The 16,660-nt window shown below is 35.4% G+C and overlaps 1 protein-coding gene across 4 annotated transcripts in view; it reads left to right on the forward strand.

Moving 5' to 3' along the window:
• Positions 1-16,660, forward strand: part of ADAMTS20 (ADAM metallopeptidase with thrombospondin type 1 motif 20) — a 163,041-nt gene that overhangs the window by 38,089 nt on the left and 108,292 nt on the right. For all 4 annotated transcript variants that reach the window (XM_077870395.1, XM_077870392.1, XM_077870394.1 and 1 more), the window contains exons 5-7: positions 11,292-11,375; positions 11,882-12,006; positions 13,328-13,368. In XM_077870395.1, coding sequence (XP_077726521.1) covers positions 11,292-11,375; positions 11,882-12,006; positions 13,328-13,368 — 250 coding nt within the window. The remainder of the gene's footprint in view (positions 1-11,291; positions 11,376-11,881; positions 12,007-13,327; positions 13,369-16,660) is intronic.

Genomic DNA, 16,660 nt, shown 5'->3' on the forward strand with positions numbered 1-16,660 from the left:
AGCCTGCTTCTCCCTCTGCCTGTGTCTCTGCCTCTCTCTCTCTCTGTGACTATCATAAATAAATAAAAATTAAAAAAAAAAAAAAAGAAATTACTAGAACTTTGTAGTATAACTTGAAGTATGGAATTTTTCAAGATTGCTTTGGCTATTCAGGGTCTTTTGTGGTTCCATACAAATTTTAGGATTGTTCTAGCTCTGTGAGAAATGCCGTTGGTATTTTGATAGGGATTGCATTATATTAAGTGTAGATTGCTTTGTGTGGCATAGACATTTTAACAGTATTTTTTCTTCTAATCCATGAGCATGGAATGCTTTGCCATTTCTTTGGGTCTTGGACTTTTTTCATCAGTATTTTATAGTTTTTAAAGTATAGGCCTTTCACCTCTTTGGTTAAGCTTCCTAGATATTTTATTTTTAGGACAGTTGTAAATGGAATGCTTTTCTTTCTGTTGCTTTATTCTTGGTACATAAAAATGGAACAAGTTTCTATACATTGATTTTGTATCCTGCAACTTTACTGAATTCATTTATCAGTTCTGGTAGTAGTTTGGATCTTTAGGGTTTTCTATATGTAGTATTACCCCATTTGCAAATAGTGAAAGTTTTACTCCTTAACAGTTTGGGTGCCTATTATTTTGTTTGTTGCCTAATACTGTGGCTAGGACTTCCAGTACTATGTTGAATGAAGTAATGAGAGTGGGCACCCTTGTCCTGTTCCCGATCTTAGAGGAAAGGCTCTGTTTTTCCCCATTGAGTGTGATGTTGGCTGTGGGTTTTTCTTTCCTTTTTTTTTTTTTTTTAAAAAAAGAGAGAGCACACAAGCAGGGAGTAGGGCAGAGGGAAAGAAACAATAAGACCCCTTGTTGAGTGGGGAAGTCCAACATGAGTCTGCATCCCAGGACCCTGAGATCATGACCTGAGCCACCTAGGTGCCCCAGCTGTGGGTTTTTCAGAGAAGGCCTTTATTATGTTGAGGTATGTTCTCTCTAAACCTACTTTAAGGGTTTTTATCATGAATAGATGTTTTTACTTTGTCAAATGCTTTTTCTGCATCTATTCATATGATCATATGGTTTTTATTCTTATTGATGTGATGTATCACATTGATTTGTGAATATTGAACTACCCTTGCATCCTGGGAATAAATTCTACTTGATCGTGGTGAATGATTTTTTTTTTAACATATTATTGGATTCATTTTGCTACTATTTTGTTGAGGATTTTTGTACCCATGTTCATCAGAGATACTGGCCTGTGGTTCTCTTTTTGTGTCATATCTTTATCTAGTTTTGATATCTGAGTAATGCTAGCCTCAGGATGAATTCGGAAGTTTTCCTTTCTCTTCTAGTTTTTGGAATAGTTTGAGGAGAATAGGTATTAATGCTTCTTTAAATATTTGGAATTAGGGGCACCTGGATGGCTCAGCGGTTGAGCATTGGCCTTCAGCTCAGGGTGTGATCCCAGGGTCCTGAGATCGAGTCCCGCATGGGGCTCCCCATGGAGAGCCTGCTTCTGCCTCTGCCTGTGTCTCTGCCTCTCTCTCTGTCTCTCATGAATAAGTAAATAAAATCTTTAAAAAATAATAAATATTTGGAATTCATCTGTGAAGCCATCTGGTCCTGGACTTTTGTTTGTAGGGAGTTCTTCGATTACTTATTCAATTTCATTGCTGGTTATTAGTCTGTTCAAAGTTTCTATTTCTTCCAGCTTCAGTTTTGATAGGTTATATGTTTCTAGGAATTCATTTCTTTTAGGGTGTCCCAATTTGTTGGCATATAATTATTTCCTTATGTATAACATTTTATCTTAAATTCTTATGATTATATATGCTAGGAATATATAGCCATTGTTGCCTAAGCACAGTATGTGGTACAAAGTGGGCATGCAGTAGTTAATGAAAGATATAATGAATAAGCGATTAATATTTTGTTTCAGAATGCATGATGTTATAATAGACCAAAAACAGATGATTCAAAATAACTTCTAGAAGTATAAAAAATGGATACTTGTTGACTTGACTTTCTAAAATGAAAACAGCTATACATAGAAATTTATCTGGCTAACATGTTTTTACTTCTGAACCTGAAGAAACTAGATGTATAATTATCTAGATATATAATTATCTACATGTGGGTGTGGCATGCTCATTATGAGGGGATTCTAATAAGAGCACTGACACAGAGGATAGTCATTGATAATGTAGGAAATTGAATCAATTATCTGGAACAGTATAGGATGAACTTTATAATTTTAAATGGTTAAAGGAGATATTCATTAAGAAAATTGTGGGGAGGAGGGTAGAGATACCAAAGGAAAATATTCGATTTTGTAAATGCAACAGATTGTGAAGCCTGTTTAATGATAGGCAACTTTGATATCTGTGCCACAGAAATATGGACTAGAAGGAGGAAAGGAGCACAAGGGGAATATTGATTGGAAAAAAAAAATTGAAATAGCGTACATGCAGTTTTGGTGATAATGGCATCCTCAGAAGAGTTTTGTTACCTGTATTTCACATAAGAATCAATATAATCACTGGAAGATACTGTGGCATAACCCGGAGATTCTTGAAGTTGTCTATGGGAGTTTTATTTTTTTTTATTATTTTTTAATAATAAATTTATTTTTTATTGGTGTTCAATTTGCCAACATACAGAATAACACCCAGTGCTCATCCCGTCAAGTGCCCCCCTCAGTGCCCGCCACCCATTCACCCCCACCCCCCGCCCTCCTCCCCTTTCACCACCCCTAGTTCATTTCCCAGAGTTAGGAGTCTTTATGTTCTGTCTCCCTTTCTAATATTTCCTACCCATTTCTTCTCCCTTCCCTTCTATGGGAGTTTTAAACCACAGTTCATCAAGGGCGAAATAGACCTTTTGACTTCATAGAAAGTAAATCAGCTGCTCAGATTGCTTGACACAGTAGCCCAATGTGAGCGCGAATCATGTTCCAGGCTCTTAGTTCCACTAGGAGAGCCAGTTTCAGTTGAAGATTAGATGTTTGTAGATCTAGTCAACCAGTTGTGTTGAGCTTTCATCCATAAGGAGACATACTGCAGTGGGTTTAAGGAAGAGGGGAAGCATTCCAAGTGTAGGTAGGAGGAAAAATTGAGAGTCTTGTCTTCTGAGGTGGTTTGGGTTTGATACATGCTTCCTTTCCTCTTCAGACATCAAATTTCAGATGATTTATAAATTACCTGGGTTTAATGCTTTCTCTGTTCTTTTTCATTAAAAGAAAGTGTGGAATTTAAGAAACAATGAGGACAGGGAAAAAGAGGCAAATCAAGGAGAACTCTTAACTATAGAGAACTAACTAATGATTACTAGAGGGGGAGGTAGGTGGGGAGATGAGTGAAATAGGTGATGGGGATTAAGGAGGGTATTTGTGATGAGCACTAGGTATTGTATGGAAATGTTGAACCACTATATGGTACTTTTGAAGCTGATATTACACTGTATGTTAACTAACTAGGATTTACATAAAAAGAGAATGTTCAGATAAAGATACAGGATGGTCAGCAGACTTTATGGTTCTGCATATATATTATTGTTAGTGAAAAGCCATGATCACAACTATATTTGCAGATATAAACCATGTGAAAGGAAACTGAGCAAGAGTGACAGACTCTCCTTGTTTTGCCTGGGACTTTCCTAGTTTTAGTGTTAAGACTCATGTCCTTGGAAACCCCTTTGTCCTAAGTAAACAGGACAGTTGGGGACACCTTGTAGAGATGGTCAAATCAGCTTGTTTTATCTCTACTCATGAATACTATTTCCAAATTAAAGAGGTAAGAGGAATGCTGTCTCCATGTAAGTGTCCACAGATGGGGATGCAGCGGTTTGGTGCCTGCCTTTGGCCCAGGGCGCAATCCTAGTAGACCCGGGATCGAATCCCACGTAGGGCTCCCGGTGCATGGAGCCTGCTTCTCCCTCTGCCTGTGTCTCTGCGCCTCTCTCTCTGTGTGACTATCATAAATAAATACAAATTAAAAAAAAAAAAAAAAAAGTGTCCACAGATGTTTCCGGTTGAGAAAGGAGCCGATTTTGCACATTCTGTCCTCCTTTTTAAGAAGGCATTAACTGCATTTATTCAAACACACACAAGGTATTGGTAATGTAAATTTAGGAAAAACAAGAAAATATGATTTAGACTTGAAGTATAATTATGAACCATTTAAAGAAAAGTTCAGAGTCATGAAGAAGTTTTTGTGTATTGGCTCTAGATAAAATAGGGGAAACAACTGAATGCTTCAACACTGACCAACTGGATTATATACACCATTTAGAGAGAGGATTATCTACTCTTAATCATCCTGCAGAAAGGAAACATTTATGGTGTCTTAAACATTTTTTTTTACTTTCAACAGTTTAACAATATCTGCATAATGTGATACAGAAATGTGTGATTTAATTCACTAGAATGCTGTGTACAAATAGCGTAGAGATCTCTTATTCAAAGTATTTCTGGTAACATTAAAATAAGGATGAACAGAATTGTGTATAGTGTATCTAATGAAATGAGTTTGTGTTAAATGGTCAGAGATGTTCAACTGTTTTCTATACCAAAGCTTTTATCTTTAGAGAATTTGGGTGACAATATTTGGCTAAAATGGCATTTACTGAAATTAAACAACCAAAGTATTTGTCAACTAGAGGAGTTACTTTCGGCAACAGACTTACCTTGGTGTTTTCAGTGAGTTATTTAATAAACCCTGACAATATTTACTGTAAGTCAGACTTCTATACTCCATTGTGTTTACAAAGGTTTGGCTTTATGATATTCACTTTCTTATAGATTTAACAATGTAAATTTAAGGAGTACCATGTGATCATCAGGCATTAGCCCTGTTTATTAGAATATAGTTACTATTAGAGGCATTTATCGACTAAAACCCTAAGTTGCACTACACTAACTTAATATTGCATTCAGTCATGTTATTCAGGGTAGAGAATTTTTAGTCACGTTAAAATAAAGACCATATACTTTCATACTTTAGGTTTAGGTATGACCGTTAATGTTTTCTTTTCCTTTCTTCATCTCCATGTTCTGGTTATTTTTTAATTTTAATTTTTAAAATTGAAATAAAGTTGACATACAGTATTTCAGTTTAATTTTCTGCACATATATACTTTGTATGTAGTGGAATGTCATTTTCTAAATTTGAGCAAAAAGATCTGACAAGAGTAGTGATCTTTGTAAACAAAATCTGCTTGTTAAAATCAGTTTTATATAGGTGATTTTTATTTATTTTTTTTAAAAAAGATTTTATTTATTTATTCATGAGAGACAGAGAGAGGCAGAGACACAGGCAGAGGGAGAAGTAGGCTCCATGCAGGGAGCCCGACGTGGGACTCGATCCCGGGTCTCCAGGATCACGCCCTGGGCCAAAGGCAGTGCTAAACCGCTGAGCCACCCGGGCTGCCCCTATATAGGTGATTTTGAAGGTGAAGGTGGTCAAAAGGTACAAACTTCCAATTATAAGTCCTAGGAGTGTAATGCACAGCAAAGTGAATAGTTGACATGGTGATTATTTTGTTTGCAAGTTTGCTTAGAATAGATCTGAAAAGTTCTCATCACAAGAAAAAAATAACTGTGGTAATGGTTGTTATTGTAGTTATCATTTCACAATATATACATACATCATTGTATATATAGCTAAAACTAATATGTCAGTTATCTTAAAAATGACTAAAATAATAAAAATGAAGATAGTCTCTAGGTATATCATATATGTACATTTGCTGAAACTCTATACATGAATTATTTCAAAATAGTTGGTCAATTAATGGTGTTAGTAACTTCATGATTTGCATAAAGTGTATGGTCAATGGTGTTAGTAACTTCATGATTTGCATAAAGTGTATTTTGCCTAGAATTTTCTTAAAATATTTAAGTAACAATTTATACCATTTCATCTCTACCTTTTTAGCTAAATGTTTATGAATTACTGTTCTATGAGACCTATAAAGAAACCAGATATGCCAGGGAAAGAAATACTTAAAAAGTTTCAATACATTTCAATTAGATCAATAAAAATTCTAAAATGCAGAACTCTAATATGTGGTGATTATAGTTCTATATATCAATATTGCGTGGCTCTTTAGAACAAGAGGTTGCCTTAGAAATCTGATCTAATATTTTCTAAGGTGTAATCTATGGAATGGGCTAATAGTCTTGTGACATGTTCCATAGGAAGAAGGGGAAAAAATGTTCAAGCATTTATGTGAAATAATACCTCTCATAGATTATATGTATATATGTTAGCCTATTTGAGACTCTGAAAATACCTGCTTTTTTTACTCAACGTTTCTCAAACTAGGGAATAATTTTATCCTTTAAGACAAATGTCCTTCACACTCCTCCCTCAACAGCATCTGGTAAATACTAATTTAATTTGCTAGGGCATTGTGACCCAGTACTCAGTGCCTCAATGTGGTTGCAGATATTGAGACAAAAAGTAGATAGACCCGTTTCCAGAGTTGAGAAACTTCCTTCTAACTAGTAATAAAGCTAGAACTAAAACCAAGGTCTCCTGACTACGGAGGACTTCTGAGGCCATGGTCAAGTTGACAATAGCAGGGCAATGTCATGAAACACATAAGGGTTCTGAAAGAAATGTTTGTACCAACAGCTGATTAGAAGGATTTTGGGTGGAATGCTGAAATTCCCTAAGATAGATACAATAGTTAGAGCTACAGCCAATAAACTTATTAATATATTGATGAAGCAGTAGCAAACATGGTACTCTACCATCATGGCAATCTAATATGGGGTGGTAGTTTGGGGATGGTGTGCCCACCATCATGGCAATCTAATATGGGGTGGTAGTTTGGGGATGAGAGAAGCATATTGTACATGCCAGTTAGAAAAGCCTCTGAGTAATGAAATGGGCCTTGTCATCAATCATCTGCCTGCTTCACAATTCCATTTAATTGAATATTTATACAATGGCACCTTTAAATATCTGAACATAATAAGAGGTATGTATATATAGGTATATATATTGAATATGAGCACATAGATGATGAAGGTCAGCACATACAATGGGAGATGCCTACATTTAAGTAGGATGACCTTAATTTAGTTACTTCATGATGCCATTTTAGTATAAAAGCAAAATATCAATCTGAGGGTGTTTTGGGGGAGAAGTGTATATGAAGAATTAAGTTGAGCTGTCTATTTTCGTATCAGTGAGTTTTTAAGTTGTTATTTAAGTTCCAGTTAACATATAGTATAATATTAATTTCAGGTGTACAACTGAGTGATTCAACCTTCCATACATCACTTGGAATTCATTATAGCAAGTGTGCTTATTAGTCCCCATCACCTATTTCATCCATTTCCACCCACCCACCTTTCTTCTGGTAACCATCAGTTCTTTATAGTTTATTTCCAGGTGTGCCTCTTCCCCCTCCCCTCAAATATAGGTTTGTTTTGTTTCTTAAATCCCATATTGCGTGAAATTGTATGGTATTTGTATATGATGAATTTATTGCGCTCAGCATAAAACTCTGTAGCTCCATCCATGTCATTGCAAATGGCAAGATTTCATTCTTCTGTATGGCTGAGTAATATTCCATAGTAGATATATATACTACATCTTCCTTATAGATCTGTTATTTTTCAATAAAGGGGCAATATGTTTCTTTCTGAAACTCAAATTTTTAAGACTGTATATTGTGTAGCTGACAGTAAAACATCCAGATTGTCATTTTTGGTCAATATCTTTGGGGCAATGAGTGGAGAAATTAGCCATGTAGGTACTTCATAGTACTTAAGCTCTTTTCTATATGGGGTAACTGGGAATGCCTGCTCTCCTGTGACATAGAAGTCTTCACAACTGTTCATTTTTAAGGGGGAAAAGAGCCTTAGTGCATACCTTTGAGGTGTATTATTTATTTTGTAATTTGACTTAGAAAAGCATCCAGTTTTAAACTCACTGGATCAAAGGATAACCCTGTAGTTACAAGTATGGGTATACTTTGTTTTCTGTGGGAGATAAGTATTGTTTAAAGTTACATGGAAAATATCAATTAGCTACAAATTTCCACAGCTCCCATTTTCAAGCGAGCAATACTGCTGTGTTAACAGACCTGCTTGAAATTGCCAGTCATTTGATTGTCCTTTCTTACTCTCAACTCTACAAGACCACTTTTGCCCCCCCCCCAAAAAAATGCTCTTGCTAAAGCTGAAGGCACCACTGTTGGTAGACCAACCTGTAAATATTTGTGGCTGTGCAGCTAAAACAATAGGAGAGGTGCAGGAATGTATATTGAATTCCATACTGACCCTACAGTGTCAGCATTTCCAGAGATGCTTTTGGCTCTGGTTTTGATTGTACTCCACGTGGCAAAAGAAACAGCAGCAGCAGTCATGTAGGTTATTCATTATTTTGAAACAGCTTTGGCTGATGGAATGAGGGCTCCACTATTAGTACTTCCAGTAAATTCTAAGCTCCAGAAGGCCAGGGTCCATGTCTTCCTTATCTCTGGTTTGCTAGCCAACAAAGCAGGGTGTAGATACTGAACATTTATCAAAAAGATGAGAGTAGTAATACCTCCTGAAGCAATTGCTATGTTGCTTTGGTAGTGGTCCAGGAGATGATGATCCTGGTTTCAGAAACTTTTTTTTTTTTTGTAAATGAGGTATAGTTAACAAAGTGTACAACAGTGATTCGAGTGATAAAACAACTCTTCATGTTATGCTGCGCTCACCATTAGCTACCATTGTCACCGTACAATACTATAACAATATCATTGACTATTCCTTATGTAGTACCCTTCATCCCCATGACTTATTTCCTAACTGGAAACTTGTACCTCCTACTCTTTCACCCATTTTGCCCATTCCCCATCCCCTCCGCTCTTGCAACCACCAGTTTGTCTTCTGTATTTATGGGTCTACTAATGTTTTGCTTTCTAGATTTCATATATAAGTGAAATTACATGTATTTGTCTTTTTTTTGTCTGACTTATTTCACTTAGCATTATACCCTCTAGGTTCCTCCATGTTTTCACAAATGGCAACATCTCATTCGTATGGCTGAGTAATATTCTGTTATGTATATATACATCATGTTTTAACCATTCATCTATCAGTGGACACTTAGATTGCATTATTTCTACTAGCCAATATACAGAAGCATAATAATAATGTAATAAGCATAAATAAAGGTGATCTATCTTTTTGAATTAGGGTTTTCTTTGGGTAAATACCCGTGGTGGAATTACTGGATCATATGTTATTCCTATTTTTATTGTTTGAAGAACCTTTATGCAGTTTTCTACAGTGGTTGCAACCACTTTACATTCTCATCCATGGTGCACAAGGTTTCCTTTTTCTCCACATCTTGACCAACACTTAATTCTTGTCTTTTTGATACTAACCATTCGTGATAGGTATAAGGTTTTATCTTGTGGTTTTGGTTTGCATTTCCTTGGTCAGTGATATTAAGCAACTTTTCACGTGTCTTTTGGCAATGTGTATGTCATCTTTGGAAGGATGTCTATTCGGGTCCTTTGCTCTATTTTAGTTTGTTTTTAAGTTCTTTATATATTTTTGATACTAATTCCTATTGTATATATCATTTGCAAATATGTAGTAGGTTGCCTTTAATTTTGATGATGATGTCCTTGTTGTACAAAAGCTTTTTATTTTGGTACAGTCTTAGTAGTTTAGTTTGCTTTTTTCCCCATGCCCGAGACCTATCAAAAAAGAGGTTACTAAGGGCATTGTCAAAGAGGCTACTGCCTGTCTTTGGAAACAATTTTCATTGCACAGGTGATCCAGGGCTCAAGGGGACTGGGTCTCTGAAGGAGTGCAAGACAGAGGCATTGGATGTGGAAGAAACTATTACTGCAGTGGAAACCTTTATGATGGCTACAAGAAGAGGAGATGAATCTAGTGAATTAACACCTTAACCAGGAATCACAAACTGAGCCCATGTAGAGTGCCTCATAGAATTGCATTTTTCTGTCTTGGAGAATTAAAGACCAGGTTGTGACCTGTGACTTCTCCTATGATTCCTTAAAGGATTTTGGATGAATCTGTTTCCATGGATTCTAGTAGTGCTAACCATTAAAAATTCTAGGGATCCCTGGGTGGCTCAGTGGTTTGTGCCTGCCTTCAGCCTGGGGAGTGATCCTGGGGTCGAGTCCTGCATCAGGCTTCCTGCATGAAGCCTGCTTCTCCCTCTACCTCCATCTCTGCTGCTCTCTCTCTCTCTCTCTCATGAATAAAAAAAAAAAAAATCTAAAAAATTATAGTCATACTCAGAATTGGAAATTTGCAGCCACTGTGGAAAATATTAGTTAAAACTACCAGAAAAATAGTTAAAAATTATATATCTAAATAATACTTATGTAAATTATGAATTGTGACACAGAATGAAGTAAAATTCCTGCTGAATCATCTAAAATATTTTCCAGGCTCTGAGTGATCAGATTACTCGAGGATTTTGTTCAAATACAAATTGATTCACTAGTCCAGGGTGGGGCCTACATTTCTGCATTTCTAATCAGCTCTAGGTGATACATATGCTGCTGATCTATGGACTGATCTCAGGAGTAGGTTTAAGGATACAGGTTCTCAAACTCAGGTTCACATTGGAATCATTAAAAGGGGAAACTTAGGCGGGATCCCTGGGGGGCCCAGCGGTTTAGTGCCTGCCTTCAGCCTGAGGCATGATCCTGGAGTCCTGGGATCAAGTTCTATGTCGGGCTTCTGCATGGAGCCTGCTTCTCCCACTGCCTGTGTCTTTGCCTCTCTCCTTCCCTCTCTCTCTCTCTCTGTGTCTCTCATGAATAAATAAATAAAATATTAAAAATAAAGGGGAAATTTAAAAGATACTGATGCTTGGGTCTCAATCCTATAGATTTTGATTTAATTTGTAAGGGATGTGGCCTGGGCATCTGGATTTGTGAAAAGGTCCATAGGAAATTCCAATGTGCAGCTAAATCAGAGATATGATGTTCTAGGACTGGTTTCAATTTATGTTTGAGAAGAAATAACTCACTTAGGCATCTAAATGAGTGTTTTAAATAAAACGTTCAGTATAGTTTTGTTGGCAGTTACTACATCAAAATTTACATTTACAACATTTAAAGAAGTGTCTTGGAAAATCCTAAAGTATACATAATAAGATTTTAACACTAAGATAGTATATAGTCTCATTATAGCACAGCCCTTGAAAGGTCAATATTAATAATTAAGTGCAGTTCTATTGAGAACTAGAACTCTGATGCTGCTTAATCTTCCACAATGCAGATAATCCTACAATTTCTTCCTTGCAGGTTGCAGCAATCTACAAGGACTCAAGTATTGGAAATCTCATCAACATAGTAATTGTAAAATTAGTTGTAATTCATAATGAACAGGTAAGAAACCGGCCTAAAGTTAGTCATCTTAATTGTAGAGGCTCCTAGTAACAATATATGTAGATCACAAAGTTGTTAGAAATGAGATATTTCTAAAATTTACATTTAAAAACTTAATTTAAAAAAGAGTGAGATTAACTTTTTATGTTGTAATGGAAATAAACTTTTCAAAGGAAGTAATAACAACTTAAAAACTTAAGGTTTAAAAGCAATGATGTATTCCCTTTTGAAATTGAAAGTTTTAAAATACAGTTTTTAGAAATCTTTTGATCCTAAAAATTGGATGGTTACATTGAAAAGGTCTCCCTAGATCTCCTTTTGATCATCAAGTCTTAAGTATTGCTAAAATATTTTTGAATAAATATGAGGGAGAAATGCCACTTCATTTGCCTCTAAAAATGCTATTGGTAAACTGCAAGGATGCTGACAAGCTTGGAGAGAAAAGAGGCTTGCAGATATTTTGTGTAATAATGAATTACTCTTTTTTTTTTTTTTTTCCCCCGTAGGAAGGACCAGTCATCAGTTACAATGCAGCTACCACATTGCGCAACTTCTGTTTGTGGCAGCAAACTCAGAATGTTCTTGATGATGCTCACCCTTCTCACCATGACACTGCTGTTCTTATCACTAGGTACAGTTTCAGAAATAACTTATCCAGCTGCAGTTGTTTACCCTTTCTCTTGTGCATGATCACTGATACTTCTTGTTACCTTAATGCTTTATTGATAAAGTACAGAAGTGTTCTTGAGAACTTGTATGGCAAAAGATACTACTGTATGGAAATCTTGTTCTTGCAATGCTAGTTGATTCCTTAGGAAATTAGCAATGTTAGGTTGCTGAGTAATGGATTGACCCAAATAAAATAATTTCTTTATTAGTGACAGAATTATGAAAAATAATTACAAATGAACTTAGTTATGGAACTGGATACAGGTTATGTTCATATCCCCCTTGATCCTCAATCACTTGGAAAGAGCTTTTGGATTTAATTGGTTGTCCACCTTTTGGACTTCTTGTAGTTTAAAAATAATCTGTTCCTCGTTTTGGTATTCAATATGTATCTTAATTATTAGGCTGCATTTATGAGGGTCTTTCTCAACTTGCTTACTTCTGCTATTATAAAATGATTGTCCATTTTACAAGCACCACTATACATTGTTAATTCATGCCTTCGCTTCAGCAACACTGATGGCTACTGGGATATTTAGGTCTTAGGATTGGTTGGTAGACAAAAGGAAATAATTGTTCCACTTAGAGGTCAAACTCTGCAATCTCCACTTTCGAAAACTCTGAAATGAAACACTTGGTCAATGTAAAATAGGTGACGTGTAGTCTGTGTGCTTTATCTCTTTTCAGAACTAAAGCAGAATTGACTTAATTTTATCCACCATATTATATCATCAGTCCATGGTTCTTCCCTGGATTATAGTTAGAGGCCAAGCAACAAAAATTGGAGATAATGAATTACAAGATGGGAGTTATAAAAAAGGCTAGAATAGGGAAGACCATAAGGAAAGACAAGAGAACTGTCAAATTGAATGCTTACAGACTAAGTAATGCAGAAGAAAAAAAAATTAAGCAATTTGGTAATGTCTGAGAACATTATTTGTGGTGGAGTATAATAGCTGAAGCTCATAATGAGTTGGAGCATCTAGAAAAGCAAAAACTACATCCCACAGCATAAGTAAAGGCAGAGAGGTGAAAGATACAGAGCTTATTGCTGAATGTGGTTAAACTTCAGCTCTTTTTAGTAGTCACTTTTATGTAGCACCTGTTGCTTATTGGTATATACAAATGCTGTATTACCCTAGGTCTAAATTATTGAGAGCTTAATAAGACTGAATTTGGAAGTGAGTTGGTGCTAATAGTCACATCATATAGTTCAAGCTTCTTTTTGTTTTGACTTGTTGAAAAATACTTTCTGAAAATGCTTCAAAATTTTTTGTTTTAAGGGAAGACATTTGTGGAGCTAGAGAGAAATGTGACACATTGGGTAAGTTACTTTGCAAATTACATATAACTTAGGTGCCTGCGTGGCACAGTTGGTTAAGCATCTGACTCTTGGTTTTGGCTCAGGTTATGCTCTCAGGTCATGAGATCGAGCCCGGTGCTCAGCACGGAGTCGGCTTAAGACTTTGTTTACCCCTCTGCACAGCTTGCGTGTTCTCCCTCTCTTTCAAATAAAAAAATCTTTAATAAATAGAATTTCTATAATTGTTTACTGAATTGTTTAAAATGTTTTCCTTTTATTTTACATTGTAATCATTTTGATTGTCTTCATTACTGATAGTCATTATTAGCTTCTGCTTCAGTACATATTAAAGAATAAGAACTGATACTGTGCCAGTTACTACATACATATAAACTATTTGCAAATTTAAAGCAAAATAATAAAACGAATAGCCTTAAATCTACCACCAAATTTAAGAGCCAAACTTAATACAATCATATGGCCTGCGCTAAGTCCTTATTCTATCCCTTTGCATGTCTCTAAGAGGTAGCTAATACCATGAATTTTATATGTTCTAGTTCCTTTCATCCATATTGAAACATAGTTCTATATATCAGTGTTCATAAAAGGAATTGTTTGGTTTTGGTTCTTTCTTGAGCATTGTAGTTGTAGTTCATGAATTTTCACTCCTGTATAATAATTCATCCTCAGTTTACATATCTACATGCTATCATGATATTTGGGCCAGTTCCAGGTTTTCATTATGAACTTAACCTTAAAATCTAGGGTATATTCCTACAATTAAAATGTTATGCATTTAAATGTGCTCATGTTCAACTTTGGTATATCTTAGAGTGATTGTGCCACTTGATCTCTTTATCAATAGTGTATAAACATTTCTTTTGATTATGTCCTTCTCAACCCAAGGTATCTTCAGATTTCTCATTTTGCCAATCTAAATGTAATATATTTCATTATAGTACTAATTTTCAGTTCCATAATTGAGTTTGTCATATTTCTTTCATTCCTCAGAGTAAAGGAAATATAAATAGCCAATAGATATGAAAAGATTTTCATTTTCCCACTGTGGTGTTTGTCATTTTCTTCTGCTTTTTATTTATTTTTATTTTTACTAAATTTTTTCCCAAGTTTTCATTTAAATTCCAGTTACATGCAGAGTAATATTAATTGCGAATATAGACTTTAGTGATTTAGCACCTCCATACTCCATACCACACCCAGTGCTCATCATAGCAAGTGCCCTTCATAATCCCTATCACCTGTTTAACCCATCCCAGCTCCCCCTCCCCACCTCTCCTCTGGTAACCATCAGTTTGTTTTCTATAGCCAAGAGTCTGTTGTTTCCTGCTTTTCCTACCCCTCCATGATTGTTTTGTTTCTTAAATTCCACATGAGTAAGATCATATGGCATACACACACACACACACACACACACACACACACAAAACACCCCACAATTTTTTAATCCACTCATCATTCAATAGACATTTGGGCTCTTTCTATAACTTAACTATTGTGGATAATGCTGCTATAAATGTCAGGGTACATGTATCCCTTAGAATCAGTATTTTTATATCCTTTAGGTACTAGTTATTCACTAGTTATTACTAAGGCAATTGCTGGATCATAGGGTAGTTCTATTTTTAACTTTTTGAGGAACCTCCATGCTGTTTTCCAGAGTGGCTCACCAGTTCGTGTTCCCACCAATGGTGCAAAAGGGTTTCCTTTTCTCTGTGTCCTTGCCAACACCTGTTGTTTCCTGAGTTATTAGTTTCAGCCATTCTGACAGGTGTGAGGTGATATCTCCTTGTAGTTTTGATAAGAAAAATCTTAAATAAATCTAACTTTACACATAAAGGATAGAAAAACAAAGCCTAGAATCAGTAGAAGAAGGGAAATAATCAAGATTAGAAACAGAAATAAATGGCACAGAAACTAAGAAAACAATAGAACAGATCAATGAAACCAGGATCTGTTTCTTTGAAAAAATTAATAAATTTGATAAACCCCTAGCTGAACTTATCAAAAAGAGAAAGGACCCAAATAAATCACAAACGAGAGGAGAGAAATAACAACACCACAGAAATACAATTATAAGAGAATATTATGAAAAACTATATGCCAGCAAATTGGACTGTCTTACTGCTTTTTAGATGTTATTTATAACTTTGTGATACTAAATCCATTTTGGCTTCTGTGTATCACAGATACCCTTCAATAATTTGTTGCTTAGTTTTTGTTTCTGTGTGTTTGCGAAAAGGTGTAAAAACTGAATGTATAGCAATTTTATATTTGTTATGCCTGGGTGGCTCAGTGGTTAAGTGTCTGCCTTTGGCTCAGGTCGTGATTCTGAGGTCCTGGTAGGATTCCCACATCGGGCTCCCTGCAAGGAACCTACTTCACCCTCTGCCTATGTCTCTGCCTCCTTCTCTGTCTCTCATGAATAAAAAAAATAAAATCTTAAAAAAAAAAAACACCCTTCTGTAACTCAAAGTCTAAACATATCCTGTTTTCTTATAAACATTTAAAAATTGGTCCTTTCATGTTTAAATTTCTAAACCATTTGGGATAAAACTAGATACAGACCTAGTTTTGTTCCTTTTCTATTTAGATAGTTTCCTCAGACCATACATCGAATAGTTCACTTCCTTTACTTAGTAACTGCAGTCTCCTAAAAATTTTATATTTGCATGAGTGTCTGCAAATCATTCTTCCATTCCATTAATTACTTTCCTAGTTTATGTACCAATTCTACTCTACCAGTTGACCTTTGAACAACATGGTTTGAGCTGCGCAGGTCAAATTGCAACAGAGACTAACACATAGATTGTTTCACTCAGTACAGCATTGTAAATCTATTTTACTTATTATTTTCTTTAGCTTTATTGTAAGAATTCAATGTATAATTCATACACAAAACATGTGTCAGTAATTCTTTTATTTTAAGGCTTCTGGTCAGCTGTTGGCCATTATGGTTTTGGGAGTCAAAAGTTATATCCTTTTTCACTGCACAGGGTTGGTGTCCCTAATTCCCATGTTGTTCAAGAATCAATTGTATTTTAATTTTTGTAGCCCTGTAATAAATCCTACTAATTGGCAGGGTATATAACTTTACCTTATTTTTGGCAACAGTATTTTGGCTATTCTTAGACTTTGTTTTTCCATAAAAAAATTTTAGATCTGCATTTCAACTCATTATAAAACATTATCTGTCCATTTATGTAGATCTTTTTAAATGTCTTTCAGTAATACATGTTTTCTTTCATGCTAGTCATACACAAATTTTGTTAGACTTTTTTATTGTAAAGAGCAT

The sequence above is a fragment of the Canis aureus genome, chromosome 25 (assembly GCF_053574225.1).
Source record: "Canis aureus isolate CA01 chromosome 25, VMU_Caureus_v.1.0, whole genome shotgun sequence".
NCBI classification, from domain to species: domain Eukaryota; kingdom Metazoa; phylum Chordata; class Mammalia; order Carnivora; family Canidae; genus Canis; species Canis aureus.